The sequence below is a fragment of the Haliotis asinina genome, chromosome 7 (genome assembly GCF_037392515.1).
Source record: "Haliotis asinina isolate JCU_RB_2024 chromosome 7, JCU_Hal_asi_v2, whole genome shotgun sequence".
Taxonomy (NCBI): domain Eukaryota; kingdom Metazoa; phylum Mollusca; class Gastropoda; order Lepetellida; family Haliotidae; genus Haliotis; species Haliotis asinina.
In genome coordinates this window covers 22,447,194-22,463,855 of record NC_090286.1, presented here as the reverse complement: position 1 = coordinate 22,463,855, position 16,662 = coordinate 22,447,194, and the positions used below count along the sequence as shown (strand labels likewise).

Below are 16,662 nucleotides of genomic sequence, written 5' to 3'. Positions count from 1 at the left end.
GTCAACATCCTTGCATCAGGTACACACACATCAGGTGTCAACTCACCTACATCAAGTACATAAAACAGACATTGGTTGTTGACTCACCTAAATCAGGCACAACAACCTACACTGACTGTCAACCCACCTGCATCAGGTACACACAACAGACATTGGCAGTCAACTCAGCGGCATCAGGTACATAAAACAGATATTGGACATTCACTCACCTACATCAGGTACATCCAACAGACAACAGACATTGACTGTCAACTCACCTGCATCAGGTACATGCAACAGATGTTAGCTCCCCTAAAGGCTGCCCGATGAAGAGGTGTACACCCAAACTTGTCCTGGGTATTGATATCCACTGGTTTCATCTTGGCAGCGATCATACGACACAGGTCTACTGGGTCATGCTGGGAGCTGTCTGTGTGTCTGCAAGTATGACAAGATATCATACTTGGGACTGTAGGAAGTCAATGCATAACCTGTCCCAAGCTGTCAGAAATGATCAGTTTGGGTACCACGAAACCTTCACGATATTTCTGCATGTCATACAGTCTATTAGTCAGGTATTGCTCAGTGCTGGTCTTCGTCTTTCTTATTTTTCATACAACAAAATACATGCATGGTTTTAAGGTAAAAAACGTACACAGGATTAAACTTACAGAATTAATTAAGACACTTTTTGTGGTATACTAAATGTTGTGAATCACTCAAGGACACACTATGTATATGGCCTTCTGATGTAGCCTGTCTATTTACCACATGACTCCTACTGCCTGTCAGTTGTAAAGCACTGTAATCTCTGAGATGAGTTTGACAGTCAATTAAGTTATGATTATGAGTTTAGTTTTAGGCCACTTTTAGCAATATTCCAGCAATATCATGGTAGGGAACACCAGAAATGGGCCTCACACATTGGACCCATGTGGACACTTTGACCACTAGAGCAGCCCCTTGTTTTTCTGATTATAAGATATTGTGAAATGCAACCTACTTCCCTCTCTTGACAAACACATAATGCAAGGGTATCCGGCCACGCACATCCTTGATCGTCATGTCCGCACCCTTGTTTATGAGGGCCAGCACAAGGTCAAAGTTGTCATTCATGTTTCCTTGGTTGTAATCAACAGCAAGGTGAAGCGGTGTCCGAAGCGTCTTGTTCAGACCATTCACATCAGCTCCGTGACTGAGAAGAATTTTCATCATCTCCAGTGTACCTGTGGATTCAGATGGCATGATTCATTTCACATAGTGAGTGAGTGAGTCGGTCAGTCAGTCAGTGAGCTTTATGACCTTATGAGCAAACGGGTAAAGATTTGATTAATAAGACTGATGTAAGTGAGTGAGTATGGTATAATGCAACTTTCAGCAATATTCAAGCAAAATCACAGTGGTGAACACTTGAATGGGTTTCACATATTCTATCCAGGATCTTCAGCATGGTAAATGGACACTTCAACCATTAAGCTACCCCTAATATGTCTAAATAACTCATGACATAAAATGCAACTGAAAATGGGTAGGTCTAATGTGTGACAGTATACCAGATGCCTTGTCTCCCTTGATGATGGCAGCATGGAGAGGCCCACTGCCGTCCCTCTCATCAACTACAGCCAGGTCCGCAGACGCATTAACAATTAATGACAGGAGCTCACAGTTGGCTGTGCTGATGATGCAAAACACAAAGAGATGATGAGAGGGTGGACTTGGGAAATCCATCTTCCTTTCAATGCAATATTTGACAACAGTCTAGTATCAAGCAATACCGAAACATGGAAAGGCACTGTCAGTTTCGTTCAAGTTTAGAGAAGGAATCTTCTTGGTATTGTGACCCAAAGGAAAGTGCCTTTACCTGCTCATTCAGTAGTTTATCAAATACTGGATCCAACAAAACAAAACAACCACAATTTGATGTCATCAATAGTTTCAGTTTAAAACACACAGGTGGATTGTTAACTCACAGAGCTGCTATGACAACAGTCCAGATTTTGTACTTCTTCCCATTCTCCTCCTTAATGTAATAGGCATTGACATCCGCATTGCTTTCCTTGACCTGAAAACATCAAGTTATCTTTCCGTAAGCCAATCAACACACATGAAACGTGAGTCTAAATTAGTCACTCACTGCTGTGTGAAACTCTGATAACTTGATATCTTGGTTGTCTCAATAACATCTCAGTCCTGGCAAAATCCTTCATAATTTATCATTATTTAAGACCTTTTGACTCAATATGGATGTCTCAATAACTCTGATATAATTACATAGCTCCAACAAGCAGAATTACCCTTCTAACTCGATATCTTTCATTAAAGTAACCCGATATTCACCTACCTTTAATGGGCAAGTATCCCACTGAACTGAGGCTGTTTCCATACATTTACACATATGACAACATGCCATGAGGACATGCCCAGGAGTATATGAGGTAGGTACATGACGTAAGTAAATGCAACATGTACATGACATGAGGAATGCCATGAATACATGCCATAACTACTTGCCACATATACATGCCAAAATTACATGTCATGAGGATATGTGTCCATGATGTGTACATGCCACAAGCACATGACATAAGTACAAGCCACAAGGACATGACATGGGTATGTGCCACAAGTATGTGACATGAGTACATGCCACAAATACATGACATGAGTTCATGCCACAAGTACATGGCATATGTACATGTCACAAGTACATGACATGGGTACATGCCACAAGGACATGACATGTACATGCCACAAATACATGACATGAGTACATGCCACAAGTAAATGACACGGGTACATGTCACAAGTACATGACATATGAACATGCCAAGGTACATGACATGGGTACATGCCACAAGCACATGACACAAGTAAATGACATGGGTACATGCCACAAGTACATGACACAAGTAAATGACATGGGTACATGCCACAAGTACATGACATGGGTACATATCACAAGTACATGACATGGGTACATGTCACAAGTACATGACATATGTACATGCCAAGGTACATGACATGGGTACATACCACAAGTACATGACATAAGTACATGACATGGGTACATGAGTACATACCAGTAGGTTAGCTGGCACCACTTTGCTGTAGTCAACGGCCCCAGTGAGTGCGGTGTGCCCCTCACAGTCACGAGTATTCATGTCAGGCTTGTACTTGAGGATCATTCGGAGAGCTGGCCACTCTTCTTCCTTTTCTTCTCGTAAGCCACAGTACTCACAAGATTCAACATCTGCCAGCATTTCTGCCACCGACCATTTGCCTGAGACAAAAACAAAGTACTGTCATCTCCCATTCTCTAACATACTTGTCTTTTAATGTTTCATAAAGAAATTGCCAAAACACTACAATGAACCCAATCCTACATCCTATCCATTTCCCAAACTTTGCCATCATTTTCCATTCATTTCCACTCCATCACTTCCTGTCAGCATCATGCTGTGCTATCCATTTCTAATCCCAACTGTTACTGTCAGTTTCCATCAATCCTATCATGTCTACTCCCTCCCTAACCCCAACCAGTCATCCTAACAATTTCCAATCATTTCATGCCAGCTTGAATAAATTTTTCAATCTTTCCAGTCAGCATCAAGCCATCCAATCAATTTCCAGTCCCTTCCTATCAGCTTCCATTCATTTCCCACCCCTTCCAGTCAGCATCAAGCCACCTTATCCATTTCCCATCCCTTCCTATCATCCTTTGGCCATTCCCATCTATATCCGAACCCTTCCTCTCAGCTGCCATTCATTTTCCATCTGTTCTACATAGCTCCCAGCCCTCCTGTCCATTTTCCAATCCTTCCTGTCAGATTCCATCCCTGTCATCCATTTTCTATATCCACTCCTTTCCTGCCATCTTCTAGTCATTTCACAGTCATTCAATGCCTCCTCAGGCCTTTTTCAGCCACCATTACCCCAGTCAGGCTGGTATCTGTCCTCTTCCTTCTCTGGCTTGTCCTCCTCCTTCTCATAACGTTTCTCACATATGATGGCATTCACATCAGACTTCAATTCATCAATCAGATACTTGATGAAATCACGTCCACGTTTCCACAATAACCTTCCAGCTGCCTTATCCTCCTTGCTGTCAGATGAACTCAGTTTTTTCTGTTGAAATCAAAATCATGTGTGACAAACACAAACATGCAGAGGATCAATCCAGCAAGTCCAATTGCCTCATCAGCCAATCCACTGAGCCATCTCTATTCACAACAATAAGTAACCCAGGCCTTATATTCTCACCCACAATATCCACAGATGAATCTGTCTAAGTTCCTTCAAAGACTGAGACAATCAGTTGGCACTCACCATTTTTTATGGTATGAGAGGTAAGAGTAGGGGAAGTGAAGGGGTGTTAAAATAATTTGCCTGTTAAGATACTGTAAAATTTTGAAGTACGTACAGTAATAACATTACCTTGCAGACACTGTACTGTTGACAGGCTGCCAGCAGTGGAGTACTGCCATCATTGCAGTAGGTCTTCGCCATTTCTATGAAAGCTTCCTTCTGTGCTGCATCCTGCATGGAAAGACCATTCATTACATTATGTTACCTTTCGAGTCCAAGAGATAATTGCAAGCTAAAACAAGTACAGATAAGGAGGTGAGGTGAGGTGAGGTGAGGTGAGGTGAGGTGAGGTGAGGTGAGGTGAGGTGAGGTGAGGTGAGGTGAGGTGAGGTGAGGTGAGGTGAGGTGAGGTGAGGTGAGGTGAGGTGAGGTGAGGTGAGTGCAAGTGAAATTGGGTGCAAGTGAGTGAGTAGAGCAATCCTTCATGGAGTAGAAATGTGAAGCTCACCTTTGAAACAATGCACTTGAGGACAGCAAGGTAGTCCTTCATGGAGTCCATATGGTCATAACACAGAGAATGGAGGATGGTGTCCCCTTCTTTGTCCAGCTCTGTAAAGATTGGGCTGTCCACCTTCAGCAGAAACTCAACTAGCTGAACATTGCCCTGGAAAGAAAAACAATAACTGATGAATAAGGCCTGTTTACAATGAGACTACAAATCAAAATATCTGGAACAGGTGAGGTCATGAATGTTGTATCATAAAACATTAGCTACAGCTATGCATCAAGTACATATTCCATACAGTGGAGTTACGTTAAGATAAGCTTTTCATGGTATTGGTGGCCTTCGGTTTGACATTCAGGAATCTATGTTAGCGAGATGAATTCTGGTCTAATTACCAATCATGGTGTTTTCAATTGATGTGGTCTGTGAATAAACAATCAAGTCTGGAACACACCATCCACTCAACAACAGCATGAGCATTAATCAACAAAACTGGGATATGATGACATGTGTCAACCAAGTCAGCAAAGCCTGACCACGTGGTCCCATTAGTCGCCTTTTACGACAAGCAGGGTTGCTGAGGATCAGTTCTAACCTGTATCTTCATGGATACAGCAGCACACCTAGAAATGTAGTGAACAGTATAACTGTCAGGAAAGATACCTTCTAGATATTGAAAATTGAACATACAGGCTATGATTGAAGCTTACTTGACTTCAGTCAGATGAACTAAAGATATGGAGGGAGGTATTTTGATTTGTATTTTGTTATTTTTGTTTTCTCTTTGTATTTTCTTGGTACTTTCATGATCTGATGTTTAAGCAAAAGATTAAAAACAAACAATTTATAAAAGCCTGACTTACAGTTCTCATAGCTGCCATGATAGCCGACATTCTGTTCTTATCGACAGCCTTTGGATCACAGCCATTTTCCACCAGCAACTTGGCGATCTTAACACTTGTCTCCATCGCCTCATCACTTGGCAATGGGGTCTGCAATCATATGCAGGTAGGAATATCACAAACTGACCCAACAAATGTCTTAGTTAAAGGTCTAATATGAGAACAAACATACAGGTGATGGATGAGTTAATAATGCAGCTTGCAAAGGAAAAAACCTGGACATAAGCAACTATCATTGATGTCAGGGTAGTAAGACATGCCATTTCACAGGTGACATTTCCTTCAGACCTGGTGTTATCAAGGTAGGAAGATTTGACTTTACTCAAGGGACACTAATTCATTCTTTGAAAGGTGGAAAAGTAATACCCAGAACCCTCACATGGATGCTGCATCATTTCAAGGGCAGCATAATGAAAAGGAAGAATTTTGTTTGCATCATGGAAAAGGTATATGGAGGAAAATGTAATGTTTAGCCTTGAGAACATTGACAATATACCCAGGAAATCAACATGCACTTTAACTCCCTCCTCCAATCAGATTTCTACCCAGTAACCATGGTAACTCACTGCCTGTGTGCCCTCCAGGAGGATGTCATTTCGGGCCAGATGATGAAGCTGTAACAGAACAGACAGCACATTATGTCTGTTGTTATAACAATGTATACCGAGGAATGGGAGACCACAACATTTGTGTCCGAATCAATAACCTAACAAACAGACTGCATAGTTGAAAACTAGAAACATTACGTGCATACTTTAATCTCATATTAAAGACAAAAGTTCTTAAGGTAATCATGGTCATGCCCCAGGACTGTATTAGCAACATTGCAAGGGTAACAGGTAATGGATTACACAGAGATTTTCCACAGAGTGGTGGGTTAGCCTAGAGGTATAAGTATTTGCTCATCACACTTAAGTCTAGTGTTTGATCCGTCACATGGGTACAGTGTGCAGCGCCCGTTTCTGGCGTTTTGTATATCCTTTCATATTTGAGATATTGCTGAAAACATCATAAAACCATACTTGAAGCGTGCAGGTAACAAGTTGATTTTGTGAGTGAGTGAGTGAGTGAGTTGAGTTTTACGCCGCACTCAGCAATATTCCAGCTATATGGCGGCGGTCTGTAAATAATCGAGTCTGGACAAGACAATCCAGTGATCAACAACATGAGCATCGATCTGCGCAATTGTGAACCGATGACATGTGTCAACCAAGTCAGTGAGCCTGACCACCTGATCCCGTTAGTCGCCTCTTACGACAAGCTGAGTCGCCTTTTATGGCAAGCATGGGTTGCTGAAGGCCTATTCTACCCCGGGACCTTCACGGGTCTTGATTTTGTGTGTATGTAAATTGGTATGAATGTATAGAATGGTTGCATTTAGGGAGCATGAGTGAGTGTATTGAATACAAATGATATGTGTACTAAGTGTGCATGGTAAGTTTTTGAGTATTAGTATCAACGAGAAAGCGAGAGAGAGAGAGTGTGTGTGATTGATTGATCTATGAGATGAGAGAGAGAGATTTATGAGGTGATTCAATTACCTAGGCTAAGGTAAGTCAAGTAACTCCAGATGGGTGACTGGGAAGCACATGGGTGACTGAGAGGCACATGGTTGAGAGAGTTAGGTAGTGAGAGTGTCTCACACTAGATTGGATGGATGTGGAGGTCGAACAAAATGGTATGTACTCCAATTTATTGTTATATATATATTTGGGTAGCATTATGCTGATTTGGTAATTTTGAGTGTCTATATTTTGCTTTTGGAGGTAACTTTGTCAGTGAATGGATGTCAGCCATTTTCTGTAGTTCACTGTGCATTGAAACTTAAGAGTCTTTGTTTTTTGTTATTTCAGTCAGTCTTCAGACTTCAAATTTTAACAGCATTATGAAGAATAAATTTGAGGACTTGACATTTGTTTCAACTGGATTTTCGTGAAATAAAACAAGAACTCTATAATACTCATTCTGTCAAACAAAATAAGAGTGAAATTTGGTACACGTGCCAAAGGGGTTTCATCTGGTGAGATCTTGTAAAGATACATGCAAGCATAAAGCTTCATGCCTATAGAAGTGCTCATGATTCAGGAACTGACGATGCTATGACCAAAAACTGACATGTCTTGATCCATTGCTACAAGTAAAAGTTTTCAACTCACAGGTGTACGACCGTCAACATCCACAAAGGTGCAACTAGCTGCCTTGTCTTTCACCAGATAAACCATCTGGTCATACAGGTCTGGGTACAGGGCACTGGAGGCAGCTGTAGATACCAAGGTCATCCCTGAAACAGATCAATATGTCACTGTCAATATCTTACAATTATGAATGCAGAAAAAACTTAAAATGCATATTCCAACACTAATATTCTTACAGCATGTATTACATGTACTTGTAACGTTATGACTGGCTGGTTGTTTAACACTGCAGTCAGCAATATTCCAGTTATAAGGCAGCAGACTGTCAACTATAAAGTCTGGGACAGACATTTCAGTGATCAACAGCATGAGCATCAGTCTACAGAGCTGGAATACAATGACATGTGTCAACGAAGTCAGCGAGCCTGACCACCTGATCCCATTAGTCGCCTTTTACAACAACTATGGGCTACTAAAGACCAATTCTAACCAAGATTTTCACAAGCTATGTACCATATAGTAGTCATTAGAACATCAATGACAGCTCACATCATATTAAAACAAAATTTCCAAAAGAGCAGTCCTCTTTATCTGGGGTCAATAAGTTAGATGAATTCAGGACAGAAAATCTTTACCCCATGATACACCCTACTGGAACATGAACATGATGCACACTTATCATAATCGACTCAATGCTTTAGAGATTTAAACAGCTAGACCCTCACTCAAAGATAGAATTTGTTTCATTATATTAGTTATGACATCACAGTCAGCAATATTCTAGCTACACAAATATAAATAACTGAGCAAGGAGAAATCAGTGATTAATAGTAAGTGCAAAGTGTCACACCATCACCACATTATGAGAGGTGTACAGCCATCAGTATCTTCTTCCTGTCCTTCGTCAGATAAACCATCAGCTCACACACAGATTGCTTCAGTGACACAATCAGCTATATTCATGTTATTTTATGACACACTCATATTAAATTGAGCAAGGACCAGAGAAATCACTGGCAAGAAAGTCCGACAATTAACCAATTCACAAAGCCAGGCCAACCATTCCAGTTAGTCACCTCTTACAACAAGCATGGACCTGACCAATGAAGATTGGGTGTTCAGCAACACGTTTTGTTGTAAGAGTCAACTGATGAAAATGGGTGGTCAAAACCGCTGGTTGATTTATGTCTTCATACTGAAATTGAATAGATCAATGTTCATTATGTCAATCAGTCAAATGCCTCACCTCCATAACTGTTTACAGATCACCCTCGATAGCTGGATGGTTCTGAGTGCAAAACTAAACTACAAACAAATTCTCGGGAACCAATTCACACCAAAATCACCATAGGGATCTCAATACACCAAATGCAGTATCAATTGTAAGTTATCTTAGTAATTAGCTGACCTACCTTGGTCATCCTGGAAGTCAACATCAACGTCAGATTTTGTCAGCAGCAGGCTGACAATGCCAAAATGACTCTTCATGTAGGCGATGGAGAGAGGTGTGGTCTGAAGAAGACAAAACAGACATCTGATCATTAGTGAATGATCCCATTTTAATTTTTCATGACATTACATGAATCTCAAGTTGAAATAATGAGATTATACCGTCCATCACACTTCTCTCTATAGACAAATACACTCAAAGAACAATGTCAGCTGAGAAAATATGCTCCACACTTCCATCCATCATCTGTCATAATGTAATGAAAAATGTAAACATCATTGGCCGTTAGACAATAAAAGAATCTTCACAACAATAAAACAAGATCAATAATTAACTCTAACATTGTCCATATTAGACAAGGGGCGGTGGGGTAGCCAAGTTGTTTAAGCGTCCGTTCGTTGCACATGTGACCCAGGTTTGATTCCCCACATGGGTACAATGTGTGAAACCCATTTCTGGTGTCCCCCGCAGTGATCGTAAAGCATCGTAAAACCATACTCACTCACTCACTCACTCACTCACTCACTCACTCACTCACTCACTCACTCACTCACTCACTCACTCACTCACTCACTCACTCACTCACTCCATTGGACAATGTTTTTCATGACTGCCATACACTTCTTCACGTCCTGTTTTGTCAAAGAGTTGTGAGTCCATGTTGTGGAAAATTATACTTGCACTCAAATTCATTCAAAGGACACAGAAGGATGCAGAAGAATATGTTCATACTAGATTGCTCCACAGTACTTGGGTACTTTGCTATATATCTCTGGGTTATCAACACCTCCCAGTTATATCAGAGCAACAGTACATAACAGCCTATGGGTTATCAACACCTCCCAGTCATATCAGCGTTACAGTACAGTATATATCATCCTATGGGTCATGAACTCACCTTCCAATCATTGCCTAAATTGACGTCTGCTCCTGCACCAAGCAGAGATTCTACACAGAAGTACCAACCATATGCTGCAGCATACATGATGGGGGAGTTGCCGGAGTTGTCACACAGGTTGGGGTTGCAGCCAATGTTTAGTAGGTAGGACAAGACATTTGTGTTCCCATTCATTGCAGCATGGATTAGGGCTGTTCTGCCTAGACGGTCTGAGAACAGTTCAGGGTAAGACTTTCAAATCTCAGGCAACACTGCTTTATAATTTCATCATTCATGTTTAAAAGGCAATGCCTTCTGATTCATTTCTTTAACTACAAATAAGTGCCTTCCATAATGCATATCAAGTAAATGTAGTTCAGGCTTCCTTGATATTCATTCAAGGTTGTTTTCACACAATTTTTAAAAGAAAAACACACAAAAATACCCCAAGACTGGATCTTGACCTAACTGATTGGATTAATAGCCTTCCATCAAAACGACCTCACCTTTCCGCTGTACAACTGCCCCATTCTCCACTAGGAAGTTCAGTGTATCCTGGAAGCCGAACTGAGCAGCCATCATGAGGGGTGTGACCTTAAAGCGAGAAGTGTTCAGTGGCACATCTACCTTGGCTCCATAACTGATCAGCACCTCAACAATTTCCTGAAACAAACAATGGAAACAGTTTCCTTGAGGGTATTTCTGAAGTTATGTAGATAAGGGAAAACAACCTCTATGGATAGTCAGCTTCTTTGTTGCAATGAGTTCAGAGTTAGATAACGGTGTTAGTACCTACATCAACATGTCGAACTCCTTGCAATAAAGAAGCTGACTACCCATAGAACTTGTTTTTTCCAGCAGAAACAGTGTAAAATACATTTCCAATATGCAAAAAGCGAGATCCGAAGGTCACTGACTTAGATCTAATGCTGCTTTGAATGAATTTTAACAAGAATGACACTGGAGAAAAGCACACAGTCAGATGCTGAAGGTGCAAAACATCCATCCTCCAAATCCTGACATAACTCGGGGACAGAATTCTACTGATTCATTTCTGCTTCATAATAAAGGTAGTAGAGCAACACATGAAAGGTACTTTTAATAGATTCAAGAAAATCAAAAGTTCATAGCAGGACATTAAAAAGTTATATTTCATGATTAGGAAATCAACAACATTTTAAAGTATATCCTTCATCTTCAGAGATATCACTTTAATGGAGATGTGAAAAACTGGAAAGGTGAGCAAGCTGACTTACCAAATAGCCTTTCTCTGTGGCCATATGCATCGGGGTGTATGAGGCCTTGTTTGGACGATTCACACCTCCAACCCCAAAGCGCAAAAAGATTGGATCATCGTCACTCATACCTAAAAAATACAACACATTTATATATACATTTCATGACAGTTCCTCGCTTCTTCCAATGGTTAAGCTTCGATAAGGACATTCTGACTGTCTTGGAGTATGGTTATACACTGCTTTTATCAATATTCCAGCAATATCATGGCAAAGGACACCAGGATGGGCTTCACACATTGCAACCAGGTGGCAAATTGAACCCGTATTTTTGGCATGACAAGGCTACCCTAACACCCCTGATTGTCCTCAAGGAACATGACTGTGTCAGCATGTTTGGAAATATTTGGAGACGTCACACGCATAGTATTTGAAGTGGCATTGCATTGTTTTCTAATTTCATGACATGTGTACATGTTAAAATATAGTGAGGAGAGACATTACTATCAGCTAATTTTGAAAGTAAAATATCCTTCAAAAAAAAGCAACAAAGAGTAATTATACACGTGTGCAGTCTACTCTTTCCATCATGTGCTACTTGAGAACCTAGATGTTATCTTAAGTCACATATATGAACAGATAACTAGGAAAAATTTGGAATGATGATATGGACAACCCATCTCTCAACCAGTCATTTAGGGGCATTCTAATGTGCTTATCACGTCATATGTGTGATGTTCTTTCACGCTGTCATAACTCTACACTTCTAATCACACTAAAGAGGAATGGCACGAAACGGTTGTCTCATATTGACTTGTATGGAGAAAAAACAATTTGGAAGGCAATAAATGAACTCAAATAAATTCAAACAAACAAAAACATGCAATATGTTTCAAAAACACTCTTACCCAACACATGCTTCCAACAAAACAGAAACACAAATGCTTTAAATAATGCACTAAAACACCATATTCTTTAAAAACATTCACACATCATAAAGCACAAACACACCACATACTTTCAATAACACACAAGCACATTCACTTCAAATAACACACAAACACACATGCTTATAACATCACATACACACACCAAATGCTTCCGATGAACACAAGTAAAATATATGCTTAAAATAATACACTGATAAATGCTTCAGACAACACACTAATACACGTTTACAATCTGACACAAACACACTGCATGCTTCCCATCACACACTAATATACCAGATGCTGCAATCAAAGACAAAAATACCACATGTTCAAATAACACACTTACCCCAGTATATACAATACATGTCCAGTAAAACAGTATTTATCCTGTTGCAAATATGCAAGATCAGACACAAAACCTCCCCAAGACCAGTTCGACAGTTGTTCTCTTACACATACCACATAGTTACAAATACAACTTAGACTTACTTTTTTTTGCTTCTTGCAGCAGATACTTCACATTTTTAACTCTATTTGCATGGACAGCAAAGTGCAGTGGAGTTTCTCCCTTGTGGTCACAGTCATACATGTTGGCCCCCCTACAACACACAATAACACATGATGCTCAATAATGGAACAGGATACAAAAGTCACAATATATACTGAGGGATAAAAATAAGGGATCACATGAAATCATGAGTGTTCCTTTATTTTTTTCCCAGCTTTCTTTACAAGCAATGCAATACACAAGCTTTTGAAGACCTTGGACAAGAAACACTATTGCTTTCATGTGATACTTTATTTTGTCCCTCAGTGTATATCATAATACATTTTTCTTTAGAATGTGTTAGGATTTCGCCTAAACTGGGCAAATGATACCTAGTTCTGATACTGAACTTTGAGCAACATAGCACTTATATTAGTGAATGAGTGAGTTCAGTTTTACTCCACTTTTTAGCAATATTCCAGCAATAAAATGGACTTCACACATTGTACCCATGTGGGGAATCGAACCCGTGTCTTCAGCATGACGAGCGAACACTTAAACCAGTAAGCTACCCCACCGCCCCCAGCACTTATATTATGGCATGACAGCCAGATTCCTTGATGTTCCCAGAGACCATACAATAGAGGGACGGCCCTCAAGCCAATGCGCAAAACCATCAGCGCTACGGCTTGTACTGCGCAGCCTATCCGGAAGCTGCGAGGAACATGTGTTCACCTCAGTCATAGATTTTGCGTATTTTCATTACAAAGGTAAGATTTAGTTTTTCTCATTTATTCTCATGTACATACATATATTTGTAAGAGTGCATCTGAGGTTTTTAGTGGTGCTAAAGCGTATACATGTCATTGTATTTGATGAATGCTGTCATGTGTGATCTTTGTTCTGTGAGGACAATGGCGGCGGTGCAAAATCGTCGAAAGTCCCGTTTTTGATTTTCAATAACAGCTACTAATTTTCAATACCAGTCCTTAGTTACCGGGATGTAATAAAAGCAGATTAGATAAAGTTTGGTTTAGTGGTATTTATAAATCTGAGGAGGACGTATAATTCCTTATTTTGACTCCTGCAATACGACGAACTGTGAATGTTTTCTGAAATATTTACTCCACAACACTTGATTTCCGCACGCTTTCACAATAACAGTTTACTACCAGCATTTTTAAAATAAGTATGTGACCATGTACGGCGAATTCCTCTTTTGCTTGGTACTAAATTTATATGGCTATGATCGGTATTTTAGTTTTTATGATTTTTTACGTAAACCCGCATTTGCATCATGTACTGCACATTTCAGATACCATGTAGCAGACGACACAACATTAATTTTGTTTGTTAATATGACCCGAATATATGTTTAGTCAATTCTTCAAAAGTCTCATGCACTTATGGGTTGTAAATATTTGTACATATTTCCATTTTTGTTCATTGTGATGATTATGCTTGTAGCAAATATCCTTATTTTTCATGAAATACTATATTTTTCTGTTTTTATCATTTTTCTTCTTAATGAAGTTTAATTATGATTTAAGTTACCTTATTCAACTTTATACTTATATCATTACACCAATTATAGCATAAACTTATTATTTTGTCTTGTAGATGCCCAGGAAAAAGAAAGTTCAATGAACAGTTCCTGATGATTGCAGGTAAGTAATAATGGAAGTAATATATTCAGGTGTTTCTGGTCACTAAGGGTGCACACCACAGAAATCATTTTATTGGATGAAATTGTTGAGAAAAAGTTGATAATTTGTAGTTATTGGTATTTATTTATTCTATAGGTATTTGTATTATCCGTTATCTGCAGAAAAAAGTTTGAAATATCAAAACGTTTATATAGTCAAGAATTAATATTGCTTCTTTTCTTATGTAAGGAAACATACAGTGTCAATTAAGTGCAATATTCCCATCTTGAGAGTAAGTAAACCAATCTTGTTTGAAAGAGCACTGACATTCAGCTATCACATAATTTCAACAAGTATTTAGAGCACTGAATTCCTGTTATTTTTTCTTTAATATCAAAATTGTTCATCTCCTTTTCCCAGTTCAATAGATGCACTGTGTGACAAACAGTGGAAGTCATTCTTCATTGACACTGATGAACGCACAGACACCCCATGCCAGCAGGATCAGACAGATTATGATGGCGGTTCTGCCATTAATTCTGCGGTTTAGCAAAAACTGGGCGAAGATGTGAATAAGTCTGTGATGGCTGCTGACTTTCTATACAGGTGTGCATACTCTAAATAAAATCTTCCTGTATGTACATCTGATGATATATGATCCAAAGTACCTCTCGAGTGCATGATAACGAGCTTTAATGGCAAAACCACTGAACACATAGTGTAACTTTATTGTCACAATAACTATGAAATAAATAAAGACTGTCCCCATAACTTGGTTTTGTCTTCAACTATAAAATCGTTTGTGACATGGGAATCTCTACTCTAAGGGCTTTTACGATTTGAATCAGATCATGACCAAGTATTGAACCTGACTGTGATGCATCCATCATAGGGTTGCAAATACACTATCTTTCAGGCATCCATCATTTGAACTTCACTTGCAAGAGGTAAGACCTTTGAACTGTGTTCTTCACCAGGTTTGAAACTGTGTGGCTTGATGGTTATTCTCTTAAAGATATCCCTTTACGAAGTTGTGTACAGATTTAATATTTTTCATTTCATGTTTTAATATTTTTAAAAATTAGTATATTCTTTAGTGTTAGTCTCAATTTCAAACAACTGACATTCATATTTGTTTTTAATGAAAGCTTGAAAGAATATTATCTAAATAGTTGTATTTAGCAATACATATACATACATATATATTTATTGTTCTTTTATATAACATAACATCACAATCACAATCACACCTGCACAGTCCCTGTCAGTTGCAATTCCGGTATTTTCGGAAAGTTATGTGACAAATTTTTCATGGTAAGTGTCATGATAAAATTAAAGTTATGAACCCTATGAAAATGATTAATTTCAACAGGTAGTGTGTTTGGGGGGATGCTTCACGACCTTTATATCACGACAAGTTCAAGTTCTCAAGTCTTTGTTTCATTCCCTCTCAATCTACTGTGAAAGAAACGGTCAAATGGTCACAAAATCAACTATACACAGTTACTGTATGTAATGTACATTGACGTTTGTGAAAATGGTCCTCGTGGCTTTAGTAGTTCTGAGTAGCTTTCCTTTGCAAAAAAAACCAACATATTATAATGTGCGTATGTCTCCGTATGACTCCGAAAGCATTATCACTGTCAGCCCCAAACTGGCATTCAAACAAACATTACTGTAACATTCGTGGATAATGTGAAATCATGTTTCGTTGGGACTATCAGCTTCATAAAGTTACGCAAATTAATATGAAATCAAAATCAGAGACTAATAGCATCATTTAGTGAACCACCAACCAGTGGCAACGGATACTTAAAAAAAATCTAGAGATTATGTGATGAAGTTCAGCGAACATCGGGGATATTGACAACAGTACTGTTACATGACTGGCCTAAAACAGCACCGATTTCGCGAATGATACACATTTTCAGCGATTTTGTCAGTTGACATGTGCGACAGTTGAAAAGTTGACATCTTCTGAGAGACAAGATAGAGATTATGATTATTGTAATCAGTTTATTGGAGCTGTTCATGTAATCTTTGACTGTCAGTCGCATCCAGTGAAATCCAGCTAAGGAATTAACTCTCGGTCCGGATATTACGCAATATTGTTTACGTGGTTACCAGAGTGCTCATTTGCGAATGTCTGCGCATCTGCTGGCATGTGTTCCGGTTACCGAAAGTTAGCAGCAGGGTGTCGATGTGTATC

The 16,662-nt window shown here is 39.3% G+C and overlaps 1 protein-coding gene across 1 annotated transcript in view; it reads right to left on the bottom strand.

Annotated features, from left to right (window-relative positions):
* Window positions 1-16,662, bottom strand: part of LOC137290575 (poly [ADP-ribose] polymerase tankyrase-like) — a 56,308-nt gene that overhangs the window by 24,103 nt on the left and 15,543 nt on the right. The window contains exons 14-29 of the mRNA XM_067821613.1: window positions 12,810-12,919; window positions 11,410-11,519; window positions 10,660-10,816; window positions 10,175-10,383; window positions 9,239-9,338; window positions 7,848-7,972; window positions 6,258-6,305; window positions 5,653-5,781; window positions 4,793-4,948; window positions 4,414-4,515; window positions 3,912-4,104; window positions 3,060-3,259; window positions 1,950-2,041; window positions 1,533-1,654; window positions 983-1,205; window positions 258-417 (exon numbers count right to left, since the gene is read on the bottom strand). Of these exons, the coding sequence (XP_067677714.1) occupies window positions 258-417; window positions 983-1,205; window positions 1,533-1,654; window positions 1,950-2,041; window positions 3,060-3,259; window positions 3,912-4,104; window positions 4,414-4,515; window positions 4,793-4,948; window positions 5,653-5,781; window positions 6,258-6,305; window positions 7,848-7,972; window positions 9,239-9,338; window positions 10,175-10,383; window positions 10,660-10,816; window positions 11,410-11,519; window positions 12,810-12,919 (2,236 nt within the window). The remainder of the gene's footprint in view (window positions 1-257; window positions 418-982; window positions 1,206-1,532; window positions 1,655-1,949; window positions 2,042-3,059; window positions 3,260-3,911; window positions 4,105-4,413; window positions 4,516-4,792; window positions 4,949-5,652; window positions 5,782-6,257; window positions 6,306-7,847; window positions 7,973-9,238; window positions 9,339-10,174; window positions 10,384-10,659; window positions 10,817-11,409; window positions 11,520-12,809; window positions 12,920-16,662) is intronic.